The following is a 17135-nucleotide window of genomic DNA, read 5'->3' on the forward strand; positions in this document are numbered from 1 at the left end:
GCTCCACCCAATAGTACTGCAGAAGCTTGGAATGTGAATATATACAAGAGGTAGAATGATAGATTTTTGGAAATGAAGATAATCGAGGGATATGTTGTGAATGCAAGGAAGTGGTGCTGTGGTAAAAGACCAATCATGATGTTACTCATATTGGAGCAAGGACATTAGGTGTGTTATTCTTGCTGCATTCCTTATGTTTCTACTATGACTTCTTTCTTTTTTAATCTTCCACCACTATTTACAGGAAGAGAATCTAGTATCTTATATCTCAATGGATTCTGGAAGGGTGCATCTTGCATTCCCTGTTCAATACAAATTTGTTTCTGAAAAAAATGACCATGCATGCCATGGTATTTATAATAAGGCAGTTAGTTATTTCAATCAGTAGGCATCAAGAGACTAATTTTACAGCGAGGCAAAGAAGGGTTTATATAATTTTGACTAACACATGTAACTTGCTGGATGAACTCAGCAGGTCAGGAAACATTTATTGAGAGGACTGAGGAGCTGATGTTTCAGGCCAAGATCCTCCATGAGGGATCAGAAGTAGAAAGAGTGAGCAGTTTCAATTTCCTGTGTGCCAGCATCTCCGAGGATTTATCCTGGGCCGAACACATAATGCGATTACAAGCAAGGTACGACAGTGGCTGTATTTCATTAGGAGTTTGAGGAGACTTACTATGTCACCAAAGACACTCGCAAATCTCTACAGATGTACTGTGGGGAACATTCTAACTGGCTGAATCACCGTTCGGTATGGAGGGGCCAATGCACAGGATCAGAAAAAGCTGCATTAAGTTGTAAACTCAGTTAGCTTCATCATGGGCACTAGCCTACCCAGCATCCAGGACACTTTCAAAAAGTGAGGACACAAAAAAGCAGAATTCATCATTAAGGACCCCCATCACCCAGGGCATCCCCCCTTCTCATTGCTACCATCAATGAGGAGTGGTACAGGAGCCTGAAGACACACACTCAAGGACAGCTTTTTACCCTCTACCATCAAATTTCTGAATGGACATTGAACCCCTGTACACTACTACAGTATTTTTCTTCCCCTTTTTGCACTACTTATTTCATTTATTTTTTGATGCATATTTCTTATTGCAATTTAAAGTTTTATTATTATATATTGCAATGTACTGCTGCCACAAAAGAACAAATTTCTTGACATATGCCAGTGATATTAAACCTGTTTCTGACTCAGGAATGCTGTCTTGTTCAGCTGTATCTACACATGATTTGAATGATAATTAAACATGATTTGATTTGATGGGGAATCCAGATGAAGAGTCTTGGACTGAAATGATGACTCTTTATTCCTCTCCATATATGCTGCCTGACCTGATTAGTTCCTTCAGCATTTTGTGTGTGTTACTCTGGATTTCCGGTGTCTGCAGAATCTCAATGTACAAACTTAATGATAGAATAAAGTAGATACTAATTTTCCTTTGGTGGTGTTTGCTAAATCCTTTGCATGATCTATATTGATGAAACATTCAATTTTCTACAAGATTGAAATTGAAACCACTGAATAAGTTAGACAATAAATTATTCTGTAGAAAGTTTGTTAGTAGTTACAATAAGCTGCTTTTCCTTCTCTTCCCTTCCCAAGATTTATGATTGGTGGTTGGATAATATGTATCTATGCAATCCAATTGCACTTCCAGTGAACTCCAGCCCTGGAATGGTCTTCCCTCGTCAGAACTTTCAGGATGAGGCTGATCAGCTCAGGTACAAACCTTCATGCAGCACAACAAGAATATGTTCTGTCGTAAAATGCATGTCAATTACATGGTGGTGTAGCGGTTGGCGTAATGCATCAGAGTTCGGATTTCAATTCCACCGTGGTCTGCCAGAAGTTTCTATATCCTTCCAGTGACTGTGTGTGTTTCCTCCGGGTTTTCCAGTTTCCTTCCACAGTCCAGATGTACCGGTTAGTAGGTTAATTGGTCATTGTAAATTGTCCTGAGCTAGGCAGTGCAGCTCATAAATAAATAAAATATGTCTTTGCTTTAAGTATAACTTTGCTTTTAGGAAATCAGTCTAAAATTAAAAAAAACAGCCCAGAAGTATTATGCTGTGATTATTGTGCAAAAGTCTTAGGCATATATATATAGCTAGGGTGTCAAAGACATTTGCACAGTACTGTAGTAATTTTATCTATTGCACTGAACTGCCACCGCAAATAATTTCATGACATGTGAGTGAAGATAAACCTGATTCTGGTATAGATCTCTATTGGTGACTGAGATTGGGAATGCGGCAGGGAGAGGTAAATCATGGTTGGGAAAAGGGGAAGGGAGAAGAGAGAGAGTGGAAAGCACCAGAGAGACATTCAGTAATGATCAATAAACCGGTTGTTTGGAATCATATGACCTTGCCTGGTGTGTCAGGGCTGGGTCTGCACCTGCATCACCCTCCTGCCCCGACACTCTTTCTCTGCCAAATGCTCCACATCCCTCCTGCAGCACCCCACTCTCACCATTCTCAATATCCTTATTTCCTGCCAGATATACAAACTTACTTCCAGCTTGACGTTTTCAAATATAGTATTGTGCAAAAGTCATAAGCACCTTACCTATATATATATATATATATGTGTGCCTAAGACTTTTGCACAGTACTGTATTTAGTCATTCATTTAGAGATACAGTGCAGAACTGGCTCTTCCACCCCAATGAGCTGCACCGCTAGCAACCCACTTATTTCATGCTAGCCTAATCACAGGACAAGTTACAATGACCAGTTAACCAACTGACTAGTCTGTGGGAAGAAACTGGAGGACTTGGAGAAAACCCATGCAGTTCATAGACAGAACATACAAAGTCCTTACAGATGGTGCCAGAATTCTTGCCATCATTTCAAGCACCGTCTCCCTGATCATGTAGATCTTGTTATTATTGCATTGTTGCGCTCACTTGTTCCCAAGGATATTGTTGTTAGAGGGCAGAGTTACTTCTGAATGTCTATCCTCAAAGTCTTTGCGCATTGAGCCAAGTGTACTGTAGTTGCCTGCAATGTGTTTGTTACTGTTACATAACATTACTCAAGAGGGGCCCAGGGCCCATTTAATCCATCTTTTCATTGGGATGCTTTGATGAGCTATGTCTAAATGGATAAGCTTATACAAACCAAACATAAGCATTTTTCAGTGATGAAACTGCAAAGTATTGCTGCCATTTTTTGTTATATTTTAACTTTTTTATTGAGACACAGCGTAAAGTAGGTCCTTCTGACCCTTTCAGCTGTGCTGCCCAGCAATCTCCCAATGAAATTCTAGCCTAATCATGGGACATTTTTACAATAACCAATTAACGTACCCACTGGTATGTCTTTGGGCTGTGGGAGGAAACCCACATGGTCACAGGGAGAACGTTCTTATGTTATAATTATACACATTGTTTTTGGAGTTTTTGCATTCCAATGGTGCCTGTATTAACAGTTTATTTCCCTACACAGGTTTGCTGCACGTCTCATTTGTGGAATACTGGATTACAAAGTTGTGTTGGATGCGTAAGTAATTAACAGTGAGCTAGACTTGAAATAGTATATTTTAAAGTAATTTAATTTATTTTTATTTAGAGATAAGGCACTGAGTAGGCCAATCTTGCCCTTTGAACCAGACCACTCCAGCATTCAACAACCCCGATTAACCCTAACCTAATCACAGGACAATTTACAATGACCAATTAACCTACCCAGTATGCTTTGGACTGTGGAAGGAACCGAGATAGGATCCACACATTCCATGGGGAGGATGTATTGACTCCTCATAGATGGTGGCAGAATTGAACTCCGAACTCTTGAAAGCCTCGAGTTGCAATAATGTCGCGCCAACTGCTACACTACCATCTTTCTTGCGTTATTGTCTCACTAACAAACCCAAGGTTATTTTGTGAAGTATGTTCACTGTCTAAAATGTATTATCTCAATATAGACTCCCAGAGTTATAGAGTCTATGGAAACAGGTCCTTCGGCCCAACTCATCCATGCCAACCATAGCATCCTCCTTGCTAATCCCAGTTGCCCACATTTGGCCCATGACTCTCCAAGCTCCTCCCTTCCCTTCTGTGATCAATGTACAAAGTTCAATGTAACTGTATTATCAAAAGGTGTATATGCCACCATATGCTACCCTGAGATTCATTTTCTTGAAGGCATTCACAGTAGAACAAAGAAACAGGGCAGGATCAATGAAAAATTACACAGAGAGACTGACAAGTAACCAATGTGCAAAGGAAGACAAACTGTGCAAATAAAATAATAATAATGATAATGATAATAATAAATACTTAAATAATACTGAAAGCATGAATTGTAGAGTCCTTGAAAGTGAATCCATAGGTTGTGGAATCAGTTCAGAGTTGTGTGTATCTATCTACTTACCTTTTATAAGTTGCAATTTTACCTGCCTCACCCACTTTGTCTGGCAGCTCATTCCAGGTACTCAGTAATTTCCAATTTTGATCTGACAATAATTTCTGAAATGTGTGGGGCATTATTATCTTTCTTCTATTGGGAAATCAAAATCAAAGCTGTTAGTGTAGTGCCAGTCAATTCCTAAATGAACAAAAATAACCAGTATATTAGATGTCAGACATCATGGTTAAATGTTGGGCATTGCAGGAGGGGTATACAGCTGGGATATGGGGGGTGGTGGGGAGAGGTGATGGTGGAGAGAGACAACATTAAAATGAGAGTGAATGCCCTGAATTTTGTTTCTTCTCATTGGAAGTTGAGGACTTGAAGCCAACAGAGGTGCAAGGGTTAGCAAGAAAAGTAGGGACTAAAATAATGTAGTTGAAATTGAGGAAGATGAGTAATTGAAGTTATATTCAAAAGTGCAGGAAATAACCCAGTGTCTGTGGAGAAAAAAATGTATTAATTCAATGACACTGCAAGATTTAAAAGGAGTTAATGTTTCTAAATGTTGTGAATGTTTTAATTTATTTTTTGTTGATTCTGAATTTCAAAACATCAGAAGTTTAGTCTTTCATTATTATTTGATAAGGACATTGGTGAGTAGGGTTAGTAGTGCAATCGCTTGAGTTGAGTGGGATGTTCTCCTGGACAGTTGTCTTTTGTCGAGTCCTCAGGCGGCTGTAGAGGCTAATCTGGGATCCACCAGTTCTGGTGCAGTGCCAGCAAGAGTAATTGGTGGTTGTGGTTAGTGATTGGGTTTTTTGGTTGTTTTGGTTCTCCTATTGCAGCAGCCACTTGTTCTCCGTGGCACAGCAAGAGGTTGTTCTCGTGTAGCACAGCTCCCTCTTGAACAGAGTCCATCCCTGTGTATCTACTGAGTGCAATGCCTTGCCAGTTTTTAGATGTAATGTTGAATTTCTTCAGGTTGATTTTGCTGTTATCTGTGAAGCCTTTCCTTTGCCCTCTAGGGGCTCACTGACCTTCCTTCAACAGGGAGTAAAGGATCTGTTTGGAACTGGACAACATGACCTCTCCATCAGAGTTGGTTTTGGTTTATCATGATGGAGGTGATGCTCATGTTGGCCTCTTCCAGTATGTGTCTGTCCTTACAGCTAGCCTTCCAAATCCTTTGTAAGGATTGTTGGTGTTATTGTTCCACGGCTTCCATGTGCCTACTGTATGTGGTCCATGATTCAGCTCCATACAATAATGGAATATAGAACAGTACAGCACAGGAACAGGCCCTTCAGCCCACAATGTTGTGCTGTATCATTTAGATTAGTAATCAAATGACCAACTGAACTAATCTCATCTGCCTACACAACGTTCATATTCTTCCATTTTCCTCACATTCATATCCCAATCGAAACATCTTTTAAAAGTCCCTAATGTATCTACCTCTACCACCACCCCATGGCTTACATGTCCATCACATCTTAAATGCATACCATCGTTTCAATCCTGTGAGAAAGATGCTGTTCATCTACTATATCTATGCTGTCTATCTACCTTGACAGTGCAGGAAGGATGACTGCTCTGTAGACCTCAAGTGTTGTTTAGACCTAATGCCCAAACATTAGTTAATGTTTTTTTTTTTAACTTTTTAAGAAAAAGTTGTAAACAAACACTTATTGTAATAGCAGAGATGCAGGAGAATGCAAATGCTGGAATCTGGACCAACAATCTGCTGGAGGAACTCAGCAGGTCAACCAGCATCTGTGGGAGTAAAGACATTTTTGATGTTTCCGATCAAAACCCTGCATCAGTACTTGAAGGAATGAGTTAGGTATAGTTTTTATGGAGTTTGTACAAGCTTAAATACAGGTATGACGGTGGTAGGGTGGGGGGGGGGCGGTTCTACTGCACAGAATTGAAATAAGTTGTAGTGATTTGTAAACTTAGTCAGTTCCATCATGGGAGCCTCTGTAGTATCCAGCACATCTTCGGAGACAGCATCAAGGTCCCCCATCACCCAGGTCATGCCTGTTCTCAGTGCTACCATTAGGGAGGAGGTACAGGAAGGAAGATACACACTTAATGATTCAGGAATAGCTCTTCCCCTCTGCCATCCGATTTCCGAATGGACATTGAACCCATGAAAGATTCCTCAGTACTTTTTAAATTCTCTTTTGCACTGCTTATTTAATTTAACTACTAAATATACAAACACACAGATACGTAACGGTGATATGAAACCTGATTCTGATGTTTTACTGAATCACACAGGGTCTGCCTATATCAACTTCCAAATCAGACAAAATATAACTTAAAAGAAGATGAGTTGAAGAGTACCTTGATTATTAAGCATTCATTTTCTCATCTTGTTTTCCAGCCGTGCCTTACCCATTGATTTTGCCCGTGGTCATTTAGCAGGACATGCTTTGTGCATGGAACAATACTACCGGCTTTTCTCATCTTACCGTCTCCCAGGCCAACAGAAAGACACATTGGTAGACCAGAAAAGCAATGGAATGCTTGAAATGGAACATGTCATTGTGGCTTGTCGAAACCAGGTAAGTTAATAACTCATCAGGGCTGATTGATAAGTTTGTGACCTAAGGTAGAAGGAGATGAGTTATTAACTTCAAACTTTCTGCATAATCACTCAAAGAGCTGAACTGCATGTGCATATAACGAAAGCTGTATAACTCATATCCTTCCACTTTTGGCAACGAACTTAACAATCACCCCTGCTGTGAACATTTTCTGGAGGTCCAAGATCTGTATGCTCCACAACTGCTGGACTAAGTGTGTAAGTGTAGGAGGGGACTATGTTGAAAAATAAATGTGCTAGGTTTTCTAAAATTGTCTCCTTCTATCTTAGGCCATGAACTTGTCAATCACCCCTCATATGTATATGGTTGAAAGACAATAAATTTGAACTTGATTTTGTACTGACTCCATACAGAATTGCATTAAACCTGACTGCCATTTTTTTTTTTGTTTTGCCCCAGTTCTTTGTTTTGGAGGTTGTCATAAACTTCAGGCGTTTGAATGAAACCGACTTGTTCACCCAGTTGAGAAAGATCGTGAAAATGGCAGAGAATGAGGAAGAAAGGGCAGCTCCCATTGGACTGCTGACATCAGATGACAGGCCCAAATGGGCAGAGGCAAGGAAAGTGATTTTGAGAGGTTAGTTACAAGCATGCATGAAGAATCATTCTGCAACACAACACCAGCTAGGCAACACACACAAAATGTTGGTGGAACACAGCAGGCCAGGCAGCATTTATAGGAAGAAGTACAGTCGATGTTTTGGGCCGAGAACCTTTATTGGGACTAACTGAAATAAGAGATAGTAAGAGATTTGAAAGTGGGAGGGGGAGGGGGAGATCCAAAATGATAGAAGACAGGAGAGGGAGGGGTGAAGCTAAGAGCTGGAAAGGTGATTGGCAAAAGGGATACAGAGCTGGAGAAGGGAGAGGGTCATGAGACAGGAGGCCTAAGGAGAAAGAAAGGGGGAGGGGAACACCAGAGGAAGATGGAGGGCAGGCAAGGAGTGATTGTGAGAGGGACAGAGTGAGAAAAAAGAGAAAAAGAAGGGAAGAATAATAAACAAATAAATAAATAAGGGATGGGGTAAGAAGGGGAGGAGGGGCATTGATGGAAGTTAGAGAAATCAATGTTCATGCCATCAGGCTGGAGGCTACTCAGACGGAATACAAGGTGTTGTTCCTCCAACCTGAGTTAATGTTTCCAACCTGATGGCATGAACATTGATTTCACTAAAGCCTCCATCATCCCCTCCCTTCTCCAGTTCTGTATCCCTTTTGCCAATCAACTTTCCAGCTCTTAGCTTCATCCCTCGCCCTTCTGTCTTCTCCTGTCATTTCGTATCTCCTCCCCCCCCCCCCACTTTCAAATCTCTTACTGTCTCTTCTTTCTGTTAGTCCTGACGAAGGGTCTCAGCCTGAAATGTCAACTGTACTTCTCCCTATAGATGCTGCCTGGCCCGCTGTTTTCCACCAGCATTTTGTGTGCGTTGCTTGAATTTCCAGCATCAGCAGATTTCCTCGTACCAGCTAGGCAAATACATATTTCTGTTTTTCATTAATGCAAAACATTTGGTTAACTTTGCATTTGTTTCCCAGGATGCCTTCTTCTATAATTCAAATGAGGTCTCAGAAATACATTTATTGAGTTCATTCTACTTGCACCATCCTTCGAAACCCAATTGTCTTTGGTTGTTTTGTTGAGAATTTACACAATGGAAAATTTGTATAGAACTCAATAAAATGACTACTTGCCCAATAAAAGATATATTCAGTGACTGCTTTATTAGGTATACCTACACACTGCTTGTTAATGCAAATATCTAATTAGCCAATCATATTGTGGTAATTCAATGCATAAAAGCATACAGGCATATAAAGAGGTTCAGTTCTTGTTCAGAATAAACATCAGAATGGGGAAGAAGTGTGACCTCAGTGACTTTGACTATGGAATGATTATCAGTACCAGATGGGTTGACTTGAGTGTCTCAAAAACTGCTGGTCTCCTGGGATTTTCATACAAAATGATCTCCAAAGCAGGGTTCCCAACTTTTTTTATGCTATGGGGCCTTACCATTAACCAAGGGGTCCACGGACCCTAGGTTTGGAACCCTTGCTCTAGAGTTTACATAGAATGATGCAAAAAATAACCCCAAAACATCCAGTGAGTGTGTAAAAATGGCTTGCTAATGAGAGAGGTCAGAGACAACAGTAACTTAAATAATCATTCATTATAACAGTGGTGTGCAGAAGAGAATCTCTGAATGCACGACCCATCATCTCTAGACCCTTGGAAGCCACTAGACCCCTGGAAATCCCAAGATCCCTGGAACACTTCGTATCCACTGACCTCACAACAAATTCCTTTGACCTAGTCCACCAATTCATCTCTTCTTAAGCAGTTCTTCAGGATCAAAGATGATTTGTATGTAGTATGTAGTTTATGTAGTAAACTTGTATGTATATGTATCCGCTCTAGTATGTAGTTTCTGAGGTGGCTAATATGGGAACCATAGACTTTGCCACAGGTAACTAATGGGTAAGTGGTTAGAAGGGATGGGGTTTGCTCACTGTTCACTCTAGGCTTCTATGTACTCCCAAATCATGATCTTGAGGCTTTCAATAGCATCCTGAATGTCCCTATTCTACTATGAATAGTCTTGGTTCAGATGTTCCCAAGAGAATATAGATTTCTTCAAAGAGGCTTTGACCGCATATTTGAATCTTTTTCTATGTCTATCTAGTAATCTCCCATGACAGAGCTCAGAATAAAGACTGTGGCATCATTAACCATTCTCTTTGGAGTTCATTTGGACTCAACAGGACACCTCTAATGAGCATATTGGTTGACATATTTATCACTGCCATACATTTCTGTAGATGTTCTTGTCTTAGGGCTGCACCTACAATGGTTACTGACTTCCAAAGTGACCTATAATATAGTTTTAACATTTTTATGAACCTTTCAACCTGGAAACAGACCAATAACAGTGAGCCTGCTTGCTCTGAGAAGACATGATATATATAACTGACTCTGAATGTATAAACTAAATCTTTTTCTGTGTTGCCATTTGTATCCTTACTCTAACTCATACCCATGAATGGCACAGAATTGCCAAATGAGCAGAAGTTAGTTTTAAGAGACATTAGAGAATCTGCCGATGGTGGAAATTCAGAGCAACACACACAAAATGCTGAAGGAACTTAGCATTTTCTCCTTACAATGTATTTTAACATTATAAAATTCAAGCTAATTTTACACACCACTGCAATAGATTAATCGATGTATTACATTATATTGATATTGTAACATAGATAACACCATATATCAATGTCTTCATTAGCATATTTTTATGAAGCTCTTCCTAACATTTGGTTATGACCTTCATTACTAAGTAGATATGTTCAATTAATTCTCCTTACAGTGAAGATAAGTACATACCTGTCATAGAAATGAGATTGCATTCCCTTGAATTATTGCAAAATTAATTAATTTAGAGTCATAGAACACCATATCACAGAAACAGGCCCTTTGGTCCATCTAGTCACTGCTGAACTATTATTCTCTCTAGTCCCATTGTCCACACTTGGATCCTACCCCTCCATACCTTCCCATCCATATACATACCCAAATTTCCCTTAACTGTTGCAATGAAACCTCAGCCATCACTTGTACTGGCAGCTTGTTCCACACTCTCACTGCCCTCTGAGGGAAGAGGTTTCCCTCCTGTTCCCCTTAAACACTTCACCTTTCACCCTTAACCCATGACCTCAAGTTCTAATTTACAAGTTCTTATCTGATGTCTTATTTACATCTGGAAGACTAATACTAGAAAGCACTCCAATATTTACACAACTATGATTATTCTACTTCAGGAATGCATGTTAATTTTCCCAATATTGTCATAGCTTCCTTGGCTTAGAGTGAGTCAAAAGATTCACTCTTATACAGGGACTGATCCAGTCAGTGACCACTTTATTAGGTACAGTACACCTGTACACCTGATCATTAATGCAAATTTCTAATCGGCCAATCATGTGGCAGCAACCCAGTGCACACAGGCCTAGTCAAGAAGTTCAGTGTTGTTCTTACTAAACATCAGAATGGTGAAGAAATGTGATTGAAGTGAATTTGATCATGAAGTGATCGTTAGTGTCAAATGTAGTGGTTTCAGTACCTCAGAAACTGCTGATCTCCTGGGATTTTCACTCTAGAGATAACAGAGAATAGTACAAAAATCAGAAGAATATCTAGTGAGCAGCAGGTCCATGGGCAAAAACACTTTGTTAATGAGAGAAGTCAGAGGAGAATGGCAACGTTAACTCAAATAACCACACATTACAACGGTTGTGTGCGGAAGAGCATCTCTGAATGCACAACATGTCAAACCTTGAGGTGAATGGGTTACAGCAGCAGAAAACCACACTGAGTTTCACTCCTGTACCTAATAGTGGCCACTGAATGTACTCATGGAGATTGTAAATTTTAAGAGGTAGCTCTACTGATAAGGACCAAGAGAACCACATACACAAATCCATTCTTGGGTCAAACAGATGTGAATTCAATTAATTTCTCTTCTGGTGGAGACAAAGACCCCCATCTTATGGGTGTGAGCCAAACAAGCTCCCTCAGTGTACAAAGCATAGTATGGCTGTAAGACAAAATGTGAAAGTAAATATTGCTCCCTGCTTTGTAAATTAGCTGCCACCTGACTTGTCCCCTTCTGACTTCACTATTGTCTAACTTAGGACTTGATGTATTTGTATATGCTTTATGGAGATGTGGTTCAACAAAGTGACAGTGTACAAATGTTATTTATCATCTCTTAACCAATTTGAAGCAAGATAATACATGATTAACTAATTCTAACTTTACGTTCCCAATATGGCAATCATGTATGTTTGAAATCCTTAAAACCTTGGAGACCCCTAGACACTCAGAGATTCCTAGACCCTTAGAGATACCTAGGCCTTTGGTGATCCATGGACCACCGGAGCACTTCATATCCAAATGACCTCTTAACAAATTCCTTTGATCTAGTCCACAAATTAATCTTTTCTTAGGCAGTTCTTCATGATCAAGAATCATTTTTATCTACTCTAAAATGTAGATGTTGAGGTTGCTAATGAGGCTAATGCAGAAACTGCGGGTTTTTCCACCAACAAATCAAAATGATGCTGATGGGCCTGGTAGTTGGAGGTAACTGGGTTTGTTTCTGCTACTGTTCATTGTGGGCTTCTGTGTGCTCCGGAATCAATAACAACCTGCCTGCCCCCTCTTCACTTTCAATAGTCATGTTTCAGAGGTCCTGGAGAGGATACTGATTTCTTCAAGGAGGTGCTGACAGCATCTTTTTGAATCTTTTCCTGTGCCTATTTGGTAACCTCTTCCCATGACAGAGCTCAGAATGAGGAATGGTGTTGTTAACCATTCTCTTTGGAGGTCATTTGTACTCAACAGGTCACCTCTATTGACAAATTTCTCGCCTCCATGCATTTCTATAGAGAAGGGATATGTCTACAGAGGTATTGACTTCCAAAATGACCTATTGTATATTTTCCACATTTTTAGGCACCTCCTAACCTGGAAACAGATCAATAACTGCAAGCCTGCTCATTCTGAGAAAACATGATGTATATTACGACTCTAAATTATAAACCAAATCTTTCTTTGTGTTGCCATTTCGATCCTTACTCTAACTCATGCCCATGAATAGCAGAGAATTGCTATAGTATTGTAATTTCCAGCCAATGGAAGTTATCTTTAAAAGACAATACAGATTCTGCAGATGGCAGAAATTCAGAGTAACACACACAAAAAATGGAGGAACTCAGCAAGTCAGGCAGCATCTATTGAAAGGAATAAAGATTTGACATTTCTGGCCAAGACCCTTCATCATGGCCCAAATTATCAATTCTTTATTCCCCTCCATACATGCTTCCTGATCTGTTGAGGTCCTTGAGCATTTTGCATGTGCTACCTTTAAGAGTGGATTCCAGTGGGCTATATATTCTTTATGTGTACAAGCCCAGTAGTGTAAATCAAGCTAATTCTTAAGACCATAAGATATAGGAGCAGAAGTAGGCCATTTGGCCCATTGAGCCTGCTTCTGATAACATATGACTCATATCCTTCCATTTCCCACATATCCAGATGCCTACCTGAAGACCTCCTAAATGTCTGTTATGCTTCCACCACCAGCACTGGCAGTGCTTTCTCACCACTCTCTATGTGGGCGAAAAGCTTGCCCCCCCCCCTCACATGCCCTTGAAACAACCCCTCCCCCCGCCCCACTTTAAAACTGTGCCCACTAGTATTTGACATCTCTACCCTGGGAATAAGATTCTGACTAATAAACTCTTCTCAGGCTTTTTCAAGATTCTGACTGTCTACACCCCTCAAAATCTTACAACTTCCATCAGGTCTTCCCTTGGCCTCTGACACTCCAGAAGAAACAATCCAAATACACCCGGAGAAATCCCGTCATCCACGCCTGGTGGGAGAGGGTTGCATGTCCTGGTCAAATTCCACAAATGCCCCCTCCCTAATCAATCCTCACTGACTTGTCCTCTCTCATCTCTAACCTGGGTTACTTTACATCCATGATCATTTACACCCTTCCCCCTCCAATTTCTTGTCGGTCAGAACTACATTTTTTCCCTTACAATGTATTTTTTCATTATAAAATTCAAGCTAATTTTACATGCCACTCCAATTGATTCATCTGACTTACTGCATTATATTGATACTGTAACAGATCTTGTGTATCAATGTCTTTATTAGAGTAATTTTAAGAAGCACTTCCTGGTTTAGCATTTGGTTATGACCTTGATCACTAAGCAGATACGATGAACTCTTTTTCTTTGCAGAACACATTTGTCATAGACATTAGAATATGTTCTTTTGTATTATTGCAAAATAAATTAATTTAGAGTCATAAAGCACTGCAGCGCAGAAAAAGGCCCTTCAGTCATCAGGTCTGTGCTGAACTAATATTCTATATATTCCGATCGACCTACAGGTGGACCATAGCTCTCCATACCCCTCCTATCCATGTACTTACCCAAACATCTCTTAAGTGTTGAAATTGAAGCTACATTCACCACTTCCTCTGGTAGGTGGCTCCACACATTTGGTCCAATTCCTACAGAACAGAACAGAACAGTCTGCGGAAACTGGAGCAGAATCACAATGCACACTGTCAGCATTAAACATATTCGTCAAAATTCTTAATCTTTGGCTTCTACTCATTAACCTAAACTATAATTGTTGTAAAGTGAGAGAGGATCAGCCACATCTGTAATGCGGTGGAACACCACCACTTACAGTCAAATGAACTGGTTTTATGCAGAAATTTGCAATGAGTGTCTTCCTTCAATAGAGGTTGTATAGAATGTACACACAGTGTCCACTTTATTAGGTACAGGAATGGAACCCGGAGTAGCCCATCCAATTCAAGGTTCGACGTGTTGTGCACTCAAAGAAATTTTTCTGTACATCACTGTTGCAATGTGTGGTTATTTGAGTTCCTGTCACCTTCCTGACAACTTGAACCAGTCTGGCCATTCTCTTCTGACCTCTCTCACTAACAAAACATTTTCACCTAGAGAACTTCCACTCACTGGATGTTTTTTAAAAAATTTTGTTTCTCTGTAAACTCTAGAGACTGTGGTGCGTAAAAATCCCAGGAGATCAGCAGTTTGTGAGATACTCAAACCACCCCGTCTGGCACCAACAATCATTACACGGTCAAAGCCACTTACAGTAGATATATTTCTTCCCCATTCAAAAGTTTGGTCTGAACAACAACCGTGCATGCTTTTATGCATTGAGTTGCTGCCACATGACCGGCTGATTAAATATTTGCATTAATGAACAGGTGTACAGGCCATTGATTGCATTTCCTGTACATTTCAGAAGGTTCGTCAGATTTCTCTACCATTATCTGAACTGCATATCACCTGATAATTTATAGTTGCTAGTTTTTATCTGATGCACAGTATGACAGAAATCAGAATACGCAACTGATGATTTGGCAGATCTGTGGACATGTCCCAGTGCATTGTGTAAAATGTAGCATTAATTCCAGGGATCAAGGATCAACTTTATTTGCCATATACACTTACATGTATTAGGAATTTGCTGTGGTGTGTCGGTATGACATACTACAAAAACAACAACATTCAACAATTTTAAAAAGTCAAGAATTATATAAAAAATAAAGTTAGAAGTTAAAGTACGGATGTGAATAAAACATACATAAACACAGGCATGTATTTACAACATAAACAGCATTATTATAGTGGTTTTAAGTGTTTACTGTCCAATGCAGTGATGGAGGTAATAGATAGAAGGGGGTGGGCTAACTAGAATGGTTGATCAGATTAACTACCTGGGAGGGAACAAACTATTGAAATGGCAGGAAGTTCTTGATTTAATACCCCTATTAATTTCAATGAACATTTAGAAATCTGCTGCCTGGGTTAATTTGTTTTACCCTTCCTCCTGCAGATTCAGCTAACCGAGACTCTCTGGATGCCATTGAGCATTGCATATTTCTACTATGTTTAGATGAACCAAGTGGCATTGAGCCGACTGATCTCAGTATGGCTCTGCAGATAATGCATGGCGAAGGCTGGCACAAGAACGGTGCAAATCGGTGGTATGACAAAACTATGCAGGTAATGGGCATTATAGAGTATGTGTGACAATAAGTTACCTTATGTATTGAACTTCACTCAGAGAGTGCTTCTCTATATAAATCATGTTCCTGTAATATTTAAACACACTCAATTGCCACTTTATTAGGTACAGAAATGGAAACTGGCATAATCTTCTGCTTCTGTAGCCCATCCACTTCGAGGTTCGATGTATACATCCAGAGATGCTCTTCCTCACACCACAGCTGTAATGTTTGTGAAGACTTAAGTTATTGTCACCTTGAACCAGTTTAGCCATTCTCCTCTGACCTCTCTCAATAACAAGGTGTTTTTGCTCACAGAACTACTGCTCATTTTAATTTGCTTTTCACACCATTGTCTGCAACTCCAGAAACTGTTGTGTGTAAAAATCCCAGGAGAGTAGTAATTCCTGAGATACTCAAACCACCCTGTCTGGCACCAACGATGGTCAAAGTCACTTGGATCATATATTGGTCACATTCTGATGTTTGGTCTGAACAACAGCTGAACCTCTTGATCATGTCTACATGAAGTAAGAATCTGCAAGAGATAAAGGACTGAAGAGAAGGAATTTGAGAAAAGACTGTGGACTATGGAATAAAGAGAAGGAGCAGGAGAACCAGAGGGAGGTGATGGGTAGGTCATAAGATTGGAGGGAGGAGAAGAGAAGGGATGAGAGGATAACCAGAGAGGGTGATGGAAAAAATATGCAGAGGAAGAGAAAAGCTGTGTGGGGATAGTGACTACTAGAAATTAGAGAAATTATATTTATGACTTCAGGTTGGAGGCTACCAGTTGGAATAAGTTGTTGTTCCTCCAAGTTGAGTTGGGCCTCATCGAGGCAGTAAAGGAGGCCATGGACAGACATGTTGGTATGGGAATAGGATGTCAAAATGAAATGGGTGGCCATTGGGAGTTCCTGCCTTTTGTGGCAGACAGAGCGAAGATGTTCAACAAAAGGGGTTCCAAAACGCCTCCGCGTTGCCTGATTCTGTTGTCCCCCACTTCCTTTGAAAATTACCAAGCTCTTCGAAGTATTATTGAGTAACATATATTTTTTTTTTGAAAAGTGGATTAGAAATGCATTTGAGCATTAACAAAATAACCTACTAGTCTGGTACCATGAAGTCCAGAGCATGCTACAGAAATAAAGTTTGACTGTATGTTGAAGTCTAGTTACTGCAGTGTCACATGAATAGGGTCAGATTGTCACCTTATGAGAAATACACGACATTCTGGAAGAACTCAACCAGTCAAGCAGCATCTATGGAAAGAGAAACCAGTTAATTTTTTGGTTCAAAGGCCCTTGCTCTGAACTGGGAAAGAGTTCTTGAACCTAAACTGGTTTCTCTTTCCACAGATGCTGACTGACTGGCTGAATTCTTCCAGAATTTCTATTTTCACTTCAGATTCCAGCATCTGCCATATTATTTGTCTGTTAACTTATGACATAATGTGAGTTCCTAATTTTTAGTCAGTTTGGCATATTTCTGCCTTATAGGACTGGTTAACATGCAAGTCAAAATTTGGTGTATA

General features: G+C 40.0%; 1 protein-coding gene across 1 annotated transcript in view; it reads left to right on the top strand.

Moving 5' to 3' along the window:
* chata (choline O-acetyltransferase a) overlaps positions 1–17135 on the top strand; it is a 61129-nt gene that overhangs the window by 3685 nt on the left and 40309 nt on the right. Inside the window, exons 3-7 of the mRNA XM_059946967.1 lie at positions 1616–1734; positions 3463–3516; positions 6758–6938; positions 7380–7557; positions 15430–15599. Coding sequence (XP_059802950.1) covers positions 1616–1734; positions 3463–3516; positions 6758–6938; positions 7380–7557; positions 15430–15599 — 702 coding nt within the window. The remainder of the gene's footprint in view (positions 1–1615; positions 1735–3462; positions 3517–6757; positions 6939–7379; positions 7558–15429; positions 15600–17135) is intronic.

This window comes from Hypanus sabinus, chromosome 21, assembly GCF_030144855.1.
Source record: "Hypanus sabinus isolate sHypSab1 chromosome 21, sHypSab1.hap1, whole genome shotgun sequence".
Lineage (NCBI taxonomy): Eukaryota > Metazoa > Chordata > Chondrichthyes > Myliobatiformes > Dasyatidae > Hypanus > Hypanus sabinus.